Consider the following 11,171-nt stretch of genomic DNA (forward strand, 5'->3'; position numbering starts at 1 on the left):
TAGCTTTCGTTTTCATTTCTACTGCACAAACAAAGAACCGTCGGTAGGCTATATGTATGATATTAAGAAGACTTGCAAAGTGTTGGCTCAAATTTAGTGGCAGCATTGTCTTATTATCAACATTGCTTAAGTTATTCTTAGTTTCTTTCTGGATAAATTGAAATGCTTTCATTCATTCTAAGAAGCAGGCAAACTTCCTGCTGCAGAGAAGTGCAACGAGTTCAATTCCAGCTGATTGACGAAAAAAAAAAAAGAAAAGAACACCCTCCAGCTAATAACGGTTAAGTATCATTAGTAATAATAGGTCAATATTCTTTACAGTTTTGTGTGACTCCGGATTTTGTTATTCCTTCCAGTGACTGTACGTCGTTTGCAGAGGCAAAGCCGTGGTTTTGGGCCGTACGCTGCTCTGGATGTACGCTTACAATCTCCTGTTGGTGGGATCTTTGCTGTGTTTGATTTTGATTGATCAATTGAAGGTTTTGGATGTAGGTGAAGAAAAACTATTTCTTTATATTTCGAGATCATTATTCTCGCTTTAAAAGAATTATGTGTTTATTCTCCATAAATATTTTAAAAGTATCTTAATGTATACGAAAACATATCCAAATAAATTAATGAAACAAAATTGAAAATCTATTTGGTCTAATTTTTTCTTAATTTACAAGTTATTCAAAATTTTTTATAAAAAATAATAACTTTTCAAATTAAATTAAAATTATTTGATAAACTAGTTGATAAAATAAATTATATAAATTTTAATTTTAATTAAAATTATTATAAAAGGTGCTAAGATAATTTTCAATCACATAATAAACCAAAACAAAATAAATATATTTCAAAATTATATACGATTTTAAATATTAAAATAAAAAATTCATAAAAACCAAAAAAAAAAATTAAATAATAACTAAATACCGCTTTAAATTTAAATTTTATTTTCTCTTAATCTTTATAAAAATAAAAAATCTCAAATTTTACTACTCTATTATTAAGTCTTTTGTTTTTTTCTTTTTTTAATAATTTTTGTAAAAAAAATAAAGGAAACGAAGATTGCATTTTGCATTAAAAAAAGGATGATTTGTAGATGATCAGAAAGAAGAAAGAGACCGATTGAGAGAAAAGAACATTTTTTGAAAAACCGACATGTTTTTAAAAAAAAAAGAAGAGAAAACTCCTCTCTAAAATTTTTTTTTAAGTCTTCTTTTTTTAAAAATCTTGTTCTTTAAAAAAAAGCTGTATATTTATTTTAAGCGTTTCTCCAAATCTCATTTGACCTGATTTTTATTTTTAAAAAGTAAATAAATTGAAAAAAAAAACTAAGCCAAACAGGCACTGAATACAAGAAAAATACTCTTTTTTTGCTGCCAAGTAATTTCTCAACTTGAACTCTTGAGAAGATTTGGCTTCTAATGTCAAGGGAAAAGCAAATAACTGACAATCATGGCAACATAAAACAATATAACGAACTCCTGTTTTTCTTAAAAGTTAGGCGAAAAAAAGTAGGCCAAAGAGTCCAAGAAAAGTCCTAGGAAGGGGCAGTCATTCTGTATCTGAGATATCATCTTCATCTTCATCCAGTATGTAGACCAAGGCACGTTTTCTTGCAGCGAAAACACAAGCTACGCCTCTGGATGCTGTTACAGTCAATTTCAACATAAACGTTAAAGGATTTGCAAAATTCAAGTATGTTCGGTATGATCGACAGATCGACATGTATGACAGTTGCCAGGATGTTTCAAGTTTGAAACTTACCACTAACTGCGAGAGGAGCAACTACAGAGTGAGGAATAATTCGAACCTTCTCATTCTCCAGTTGTAGATACATAACAGAGTCCTAAATGCACATTGATATAGTTTCCAACATGTAAGCTTCACCACAATGGAAACTTAAAGATTCGAAAAAGAGGAAGCTATAAGCATAGTATATCAGCTCATGGGAACTATATGCCCGCCTAAAATTACGGAAAGATGATTATTAACGAAAGAGGCAGGAACAAGGTAGGAGATAAACAAGATGCTTCAAATGGAGAAGGCAAAAGTAGGGTAAAACTTTTAGTTCATAATGACATGGGAAACAGAAAAAAGATGCGGTTTCACCAAGAATAAGAAGGGAATTAATAAAAGCATGGTCAAATTGTGAAGTCTATGAAAGTAAAAGCAAAAAATGAACAGAAGGATGTCCAATCATGTAAAAAAGCAACAAATCTATATGAGTTAACAATGATATTAAAATGTTCAAGGAACATAAGACTAAAGTAACTGATAGGCATGTAAAGATAAGTAATTGAGTTTGTATCGATAATTGAGCGGCAAAAACAATTAGGTTAAAGGTCCTATCAATTGTTTACTTCAAGAAGTGTGGTTAAGATCTGCCAGAAGAAACATTTACCTTTAGCTGATTTAAGTTCCAACGATTGATACAACTGGATCTTGAAATAGATACAAATGGGAGATCATTAGCTTGGACGATCATCATACAAGATTCTCCAAAGCTTTCAGAAGCAGCAGTTGTTTCATTTAATAACAAAACAATTTGACCTTCCTGTTTTAGATTTTTTTTAAAAGGATCAAGTGAATTAGAAAACATCCCAAAAAACTAAGACTAAAAAGGTGGCAGCATAATCATGAAATAACCAAACAACACATGGGCTTACCTTTGTTAGATTTCAAAGAAGAGAAAAAGGAAAAATGAAGTTCATTGACATCCCAAAGAGCCCAAATTAACAGATTGGTTGAGTAAAAATCTAGGTTTTCACCTTATATAAAGATAGATCCACACAATGATAACCATCAGGAACAGACAGCAAAACAGCTTCCAATGAAGCAGAGTCCTCAGTAATATTGCTCGAACTATGCATGAATCCCTTTGATATGCCTATACAATTAGCAATGTCCAAGGAAGAGTCACCAGGTATTTGGAAAGAAATATAATCAATATACCCATGTTCATGAGTCTGATAAGATGACATAGCTGTGGAGGCATCCTACAAAAAAAGAGAAAGCATCACAACAGGAAGAATAAGCATTCAAAAACATAAAAAAGTAAATTCTACCAACGTTAGAGATGATGATATCAAATATATAGCATTTACAACTTTCAATTATATACAGAAGCCAATAAATGTATGACCACAGTTAGAGACTGAATAGGAGGGGAGGGCTGGCAGGGGAGACTACCTTGTAGAATGTTACTGACATAGGAACAGTGACAGACATAGATGCTGGTGAAGATGGGAGAGCAAACAGTGGAAGCACATCCTTACAAAGTATCTTCTGTGAAATTGTTGTAAAGGGCATCAAGAAAGCCTCCTTGAAACTGAGATTGCAGAGCTATTGTTAAGGCATTTTACAGTTTGAAGTAAAGTAGAAAAGCAATATGCATGATATGAAGATGGAAGACTAAATTACTAGATATATTAGTGGGATTCCAGTTAAAACCCAGTTTCTTAAGCAAAGGAAGTAAAAGGGGTGGGGAGGGGGGGATGTTGAGTATTGGGAAGAAATGAACTGTCGCTTTCATTGAAATAATGATTGTGCTAATCCATATATCCACATATTTATATGGAGAGAAATTTGACAACACACTAAACACTCAATCTCTTATATTTACACATCTCCTAGGCATCTGCAGGAGTTGTTAAAATATAGTTCTGTTTTGACAATGATAAAATCTCTATTAACAAAATTTGCTATTGATAGATGAGGGCAATGGAAAGCATACCTAGACTCCATCTGTTGAAATTCCTCTGATAATGTCCTCCGCAGATATTCACAATCTGAAAATCCCCCAAAATGAACCAATTCTCTAACTCTTTGCAGTGTTTCCCTAAAGAATTTAAGGGATCAGATTCTTTCAAGGATAAAAAATGACATTGTTAATGCACAGCTATCTACCCACATGCATCATGCATCTATATAGATGCATGCATAAGTTTAAACATATCTATCCACAAGCATCATACATCGATTATAGATACATTCATAAATGCCATATGTATATACAGTTATATTAACAGTCACTCATGGAGAGTTAATGCCAAGTGTGCAGCTTGATAAGTATTAAACTAAAGTTAACATTCAATATTTTTACATCCTTAATCAGCATATTCAGAATAGATTATTTATAGAGAGTTATTTTTCTTCCGTGTAGAGACAAAGTCTGCTCTGCTGCTATTAAAGAGTAGCTCAAGAACATATGTAAATGTACGACATATGTACATTCATGCTGTGTGACACATTATGGGTACACTTAAGTAACAAACAATAAGCATAAATCTTGTTACATGACTGACAAAAGAAAAAAAAATTGAAAATACACTAGTTAGACCCTATGATGGTTGAAAAGATAACTTACATGTCAGTTTCAATATCAACTTCAGACAGCTCCAAAAAGGGCCTAACAGGATCTTGATCATATAAAAACTTCAAGAATACAACAACAAGTTCACTGTCAAAAACAAAATGTAAGGCTACCAAATTAAGGATACGCATAAAAGTGGAACATAAAACCATCTGAGAAGCAAACCTATTATAGGGTAAAAGCTGATCACTTGGCTCTTGCATAAGTAGCTTTATACATTTTAGTAGCCAATTAAAGAAATTTGAAAACTGAAAGCAAAGACAGATATCAGAACTCCAACAGAAGAATATCACAATTCCAAGAGAAAAAAATTCTCCACTTTCATTGCATATTGTAGAAAGGTTGTACAAGAAAACTAACCATCGAAGTTTAACACTTAATTGCTTTTTCTCACAAAAAAAATAGAAAATTCTTAATAAAAAGAGTTGAAACAGCTGTTGTCATGTCAAGCATATAATCTGACATCTTTTTACCATTATGTATTGGCAATCACTTCAAAGGACAGTTATAATTCATATCTTGCTTTAAAAAGAAGATGGAAAATCAGTGAAATTCATCATAACATCAAAGCGAATGGTTCTGAATCAGAGAGTGCACTGTAAATTCTTCAACTTAAGGCCTTTCAAAAAAAAAATCTTCAACTTAAGAGTTCTTGACAAAAAAAAAAAAAAAAAAGAGGGGAAAAATATATGCATCTCCAACATTTCATTTGTTCCAAAAAGACAACTCCTACATTTCATCATTATTGTTACAACTGATCCAAAGGTAGCACAAACTGACAAATGAGGCAGAGCGGAGATTTGCAACTAGAAAGGTTAGTATATTGGAATATTCCAAAGTTGAATACAAATTTTGCAAACAACTCTACCATAAGCAAGATTCCACATTGTCTATTCACCAAATGAATTATCTACAAAATTGCATTTCGGTTTATCATAGCTGGTTGGAGATTTTCTAATAGAAGATTGATTACAGTTGAAAAGACCAAATAATTTTCATTTTCTAGTTATCATTTATTCATTTTTGGAGATTTATTTAGAGCTGAAGGCAATGATTTACTCAGACTACTTAAAGTAAACTGGTCTGAAGTATCTCATCAAAATAGTGGGAAAAAAATTAAGAATGAAGAAAGACCAAAAGAACTTCAAATATTAAGGTTCTCAAGTTAGCATACCTGCTGTACCACAGAGGAAAGCACCCTCATAAATCGCTCAACTTGTACTATTAACATTCCAGATTTTTCTGTCGCATTATTGATCAGAGTCTCATCTAGGCCAATACCCCGAAAACGTGTGCGCCATCTTGATAGACCTCTTAGTTCTCCCATCCTGAATCCAATAATTTCTGCAGAAGGCTGGGAAATGGATATTAATCTCAGCAGGATCACATCAGAAGGAACACTCACCATACAACATTTTGTGATAAGGAAATAGAAGAAGTGCCTAAAATGGATATTCCATTAGTGAAATATATCATCACAACCAAACGTTGTCCAAACACAATGACAAAACTGTTACACTCTGCTTTAGTAGAGATTTTATGTGTGACAAGGAGTCACTGTGTTTAAGCATATACTGGAGTAACTCATCCTTGTCCTAAAAAGCAACTATCTAAGTAACTATCTAAGCTGATAGGCTTTCAACATAATAGCTAACATTCATTAAATTAAGCAAGTAGGTAGAATTACCCCTGAAATTTAAGCATTTGGACCATAACAAAATTTGTGCCATGAAAATGTTAAATAGAAATAAGATTGCATAAGCAAACTACAGATGGCACAGCCTAAGTTGGAAACTTAAATTTCATTTGCGCACCCAAATCATTGTCTATCAACCCAATCCACCAAATTGCAATAAGATATTTCATGATATAAAGTAACAAGTCAAAGATTCTTCTAAGTAATTATTACATGAATTACAGAGAAAAATTCAACCAAGCACCTGAAGATGATCAAGGACAACATGCTGAAGTTCTTTTCCAGCACCACAAACGACCTTTGAGACACGCTTCACTCCCTATTTAGGAAGAAATGCATTGAATAAAATATGCAAACTAATTTCCTTCACAAAAGAAAGATATTATTAAATATTGCAAAGTTTACCAATTCACCCAGGGAGTTAACTAGAAACTGATGGACTGGTGGACTAGTTCGTGCACCGCCTAGGAGGCCCAGAAACTCCTCTTGGGGAGACGAGTCCAGCCCTATATGCATGTGATAGAAATCAATTAATGGACATGCGGCAGAAATGGCAAATATAATTAGTAGTACTCTAATCAGAAGTTACCATGATCAATTATTAAACTAGATAGAGAATCAAACTTCTCACGGAAAGTGTGCATGGCATCTGACCACTGCTTACACATTACTGATAATGATGTACGAATAACTTCAATTAAATCCTCAATGTTAGAAGCTTGTTGGGCCACTTGATGGAGTTCATTTTTCCTGCAATAAGAAAGAGATAAAAAGGGCTGAAGTAGATCATGTGAGGGATAAAAGAATACAACATGTTCATGATTCATCCACTTCAGATAAGCAGCTGGTGCATGATAAAACTATGAGCAAGAAGCATTACAGAGAATCCCATAAACAAAATTCAAGTATAGACAAATCTAACACTACAAAACTTAATACCTATAAATTTACAAATAAGCTGCAGGTATTCCCAGTTTCTCCAGCAAAGTTACCTCTTCCAAAAGATAGAAGTATCAAGCAGTAAGCAATGCAAGCCACGCATACCATGTACACCCAGCTGTCCCTCTTGCGATTCAACCTCATCTTGATTAAGTTCTCCAGAACACATTACAATCGAATGACAAAGGTCTTTTGACAAAGCAACCTAATAATGACAACATAGGAACATCAGATAGCTCTACATGTTGGCCTGCAGGCACTAAGCACTGATATAAACAATAGTGTTTTTTTTCTTTTTTGGTTGTTGGATGCAAGAAATATACTCTCAATATATATTATGATTTATCCAGCTGCATGACCTTTCAACCAGGAAAGCCCTAACAAACACCTTACAAGGTGTCCAACATTATGAGCGTAAAAATATAAATTAAGAGATAAACACTTTAAGCGTAGTCAAGCCAAACTAGACGAACTCTTCTTTGGTTGACTCTTTGAACAAAACTCTCCCATAAAGAGTAATACTCAACTTTAAACAAAATTCCAGAGTTAGCTCACTTGCCACATCACTTGCAGCACCTTGTTCTATGAATCATTAATAATTAAACACTCCAATAATTGTGAAAGAATGTTATCTTAAATACACTGCTGCCACTGCAAATTCATTCATTAGAACATACCTTGGAAATGGAAGCATTTAGAAGTCTGTAAGTAGCTTGCTCATTTGCAAAGGGAGTAGGAATAGACAACTTGTGAATGTTCTGCCAAATGATTTCATGTGCAAAATAATTCACATTAAAATACATAAAAAGAGGTGATAAATGATAAACAAAAAACACTAATTAAAAAAAGAGAGCAAAAGCAAGAGAAACAAAACATAAATTAACTTGACAAGGAAGAATATGGCTATCTTAGAATCATGAATATTAGTCCAGGCAAATATCTGGTAGTTTAGGTGAGAAATTCAAAGGATTTTACAATATCCGTAAAATTATAAGAAGTAAAATGACAGAAAAGTGTGAATTTGAAGAATCAAAGCGATCAAAAGTTATTCTTTATTAGCCGGACTAGCCCTACAAAAGGCTACAATTATTTCCACAAGTTAGTTGTTAGGAAATAAGTCAATAATGTATATCTAGTGGCCACACATTACAATAAGATTCATTAAGAAGAGATGGAACCATAGATCAACCACCAAGACACACAATATAGTAATACTAGTTTCAATAGTAGCTTACTGTTTACCCTACAGAAAATATACCAATACTAAACCATATTTCTACTTCTTCGAATATACTTCATTAGTTAATCAGTATAATCCAGAAAGTTATTTCCAAGATAGATGAGTAGCTTACTATTTTCCCTATTGGAAATATTCCAAATATACTAAAGCATATGCTTCCATCTTTGTCACCACTGCATAAAATGTTAAATCGTTGGTATGAAGAATTTGAAAGCTCTCGAAACGAATCTTCACTATCATCCATGAAGCCAGTATCTCCAGGTACTAGTCCAGGCATCCGAGGAACTCTTGGTGCAGGAGGAAAGAAACAAGAAGTGCGGTCCTCATATTTTGAATTGTTAACGGAATCATCCTGAATTTCAAAGTTATAGGAAATTGATCAGGAAGTTAAAACGTCAAACACATGTTTGTATGAACCAGATAAAGATACCAGCCTTGACAGACATCCTAGGAAAGTTTAACATATGCAAGATATTTACAAGTCACAATTTTCCAAAAGACAAAGGCATACTCTAATCACTTGTCCATCCTCCTCCCAGTTTAGGGACACAACAGCAACAGTGTGAGACTTTAAGCTTCTCAACAACTTTCCATTCTGCAAGAAATACAAAATATCATGAGTTGGATGAGCAAATTTTGTTGCATAATTATGTGCACCAACAATTTAACCTCAAGAAGATACACACCCACATAATAAACGACATGTCTCAGGTGTCAATCCCAAAAAGTCATTCCAATATGAAAGTTGTAAGGACACATCAATGCTTAAGCAGAATCAAAGGATCATGGTAAAATACTCTTTCAATTTAAATTAAGTTCACATCCTCCATCAAAACTAGCTTCTAATGAGTAAGTAACTTTATGAACAGTGTTGCAGTTACAGCATAAATTATTCCACTCCCCAATATGAGAACAAATTATTGAGGCTATGATGTTCATGCAAAGGGAAATCTCTAACATAATGAGTGTAAAGGGGCTACAAAAACAAATGAAAAAAAAAAAAAAACAGAATTATGGTTCTCAGGCAGATTGTAGTGCCACGAATACTCAACATTTATAACATACAAGAGAACACAATCAATGAAAATGATTATCAACAATCATATAGAGAGAAACTAAACAATCAAGCAAAATGGAGAAAGAGTATTGAATAAGCTAATTAGTTACTAATAGACCTTACGACTTGATCAAATACATAAAAGGCTAACTTACTTCAACATCATGCAATGAAATCGTTCCGTCCTCAAGCCCAACCGCTATCGCTTTACCATCAGGACGCCAACATAAGGATGTAATGCACCTTCCTAAAGAACCATAAATCAATAAATTATTCCACAAACGAAGTACTTGAATCAAATCCAACAGTCCATTAAACTAATAATGATAAAGAAATTTCCGGGAATTACCAGGAGAAATTGTCCAGAGTCTTTGCCAATTAAACCGATGCAGCAAAATCTTGGAGTCCTCAGTAACCATAGCCAGTAAATCTTTCTCTGGATTCCATTCCGCAATTTTAATCTAATCAAAAATTGATCGAAAAAAATAAAGAAAGAAAAAAGAAAAACATGCATGATCATAGATGTTCAGATAAAAATCGAAAAAAAAAATTGGACACGAAAATGAAATTGTGAAGTGAAAGAAATAAACCTGAGAGGCAACAGGTTTGTCGAATTGAAGCTGAAAGGGAAGCACACGTGGCGTTTCGTCGGTTTCCATGGCTAAAACTCTACGGATTTTTTAGTCAATGTTTGTTCTTAATCGTGGCTAGTTTCCGGAATCACGGGTATCAAATCGAAGACAACAGTAATACCATTTCAAGAGCTGAGAAAAATGGCATTTCTAGTAAATATGCGCTGGAACCCTAAGTACTGGTAGAGGGAGGAGTAAATACGGCGTCGTAACGACAGTGACGGAGAAGAAGAGAAGCAACGAAAGAGGTTACCGGAAGAGGGTGGAGAGTGGGATGTGCAAAATGAGGGCGGGCTTTTTTTGAGGGGTTTAAGAGCCCCCAGCTAATTTGCCGAGGGAGGGAAAAAAACAAAAGAAATTAGTACAAAAAAAGAGCTGCGTTGATCAACGAGGTACTCAGTTACGGGATTCAACGGTTTGATTTGAATGAAAAAATAGAGGCCAAAATTGAAAAGGATGACGCCGTTGCCGGGGATCGAACCCGGGTCACCCGCGTGACAGGCGGGAATACTCACCACTATACTACAACGACCTATTGACTGATGGTCAGCTCTTTTTAATTCTAAGCAATACTTCTATATAAAGTTGGTCCCAATTTCATAATTTACGAGACATTAATCTCTCTCGTCTCTCATAAGGCTGATTTGATAATGTGTGCGTACCCACTTATAAACTTTTTTAAATCTCTTATTTTCGTAACATGTAATTAAAGCATCTTACTTCTTTTGATATATTCAATGTGACATTTTTTTTCACTTAATTTAATAATATTCTCGTCACCATCGACCATCTTACCAACCTTTCTCTAGAGGTGTTTGCCATGGATTAGAATATGTTTGATACCACTTTGTTAAAAAAGCCATTACTTGCTTATAAGCTTGTTTCAAAAACACTCTTGTCATTGTCGGTTATCTTTTACTTGCCCTCTCTTAATTGGTGTTTGACATGGGTTGAGTTTAGAGTTGATTCTTTATAATATTACTTTGCTATGAAATTATTATTTTTTTCTAAAAAAATAATATAATAAGATGTATAACATTCATGTGTATAAACTTTTTGAGATTTTCTTATTTGTCTAATGTGAAAATCACCTTATTTACTTATAAGCTAATTCCATCGATCTAATTAAATGTAAATCAACGTGCCCTGAATTTATACCCTTAATGAAAGTAGTAAAAGTGAGATGAAAGTTGGGTAGAGTTTAATTCAAGCCCAAAAGATTTTTCATCATATATTAAAATAAA

The 11,171-nt window shown here is 33.5% G+C and overlaps 1 protein-coding gene and 1 non-coding gene across 4 annotated transcripts; both read right to left on the reverse strand.

Moving 5' to 3' along the window:
- Positions 1–1,340: 1,340 nt before the first annotated feature.
- Positions 1,341–10,250, reverse strand: APC4 (Transducin/WD40 repeat-like superfamily protein). 3 transcript variants are annotated; one of them, XR_001928492.2, is made up of 20 exons: positions 9,886–10,250; positions 9,645–9,756; positions 9,451–9,542; positions 8,750–8,833; positions 8,351–8,590; positions 7,676–7,756; positions 7,052–7,203; positions 6,649–6,809; positions 6,465–6,565; positions 6,304–6,378; positions 5,538–5,717; positions 4,529–4,611; positions 4,358–4,450; positions 3,725–3,829; positions 3,181–3,319; positions 2,944–2,987; positions 2,760–2,867; positions 2,393–2,545; positions 1,756–1,837; positions 1,341–1,637 (listed from the first exon to the last, which is right to left on the reverse strand). XR_001928492.2 is itself a non-coding variant. In XM_088807013.1 (19 exons), exons 1-19 carry the CDS (start codon positions 9,952–9,954, stop codon positions 1,543–1,545), a joined length of 2,250 nt encoding a protein of 749 aa, XP_088663139.1. In that variant the 5' UTR covers positions 9,955–10,250; the 3' UTR covers positions 1,341–1,542. The 3 variants fall into 3 exon arrangements, 2 of the variants coding, with proteins under 2 accessions (XP_088663139.1, XP_007025785.3); XM_088807013.1 differs by having other exon boundaries at positions 2,760–2,987; positions 6,724–6,809; XM_007025723.3 differs by having other exon boundaries at positions 2,760–2,987.
- A 137-nt stretch (positions 10,251–10,387) lies between these two features.
- Positions 10,388–10,459, reverse strand: TRNAD-GUC (transfer RNA aspartic acid (anticodon GUC)). Its single transcript has one exon. It is a non-coding gene; the product is annotated as a tRNA-Asp (tRNA).
- Positions 10,460–11,171: the final 712 nt, after the last annotated feature.

The sequence above is a fragment of the Theobroma cacao genome, chromosome 6 (assembly GCF_053813885.1).
Source record: "Theobroma cacao isolate CCN51 chromosome 6, ASM5381388v1, whole genome shotgun sequence".
In the NCBI taxonomy this organism is placed as follows: Eukaryota; Viridiplantae; Streptophyta; class Magnoliopsida; order Malvales; family Malvaceae; genus Theobroma; species Theobroma cacao.

Bases quoted from the DNA above. Each gene is read 5' to 3' on its own strand.
- APC4 (XM_007025723.3), bottom strand. From the start codon at position 9,954: ATGGAAACCGACGAAACGCCACGTGTGCTTCCCTTTCAGCTTCAATTC. The intron at 8,834-9,450 runs GTAAGTTAGCCT...TATTTCTTGCAG, and splicing joins TTTCATTGCATGATGTTGAA to AATGGAAAGTTGTTGAGAAG. The intron at 3,320-3,724 runs GTATGCTTTCCA...CTGCAATCTCAG, and splicing joins TTTCAACAGATGGAGTCTAG to TTTCAAGGAGGCTTTCTTGA.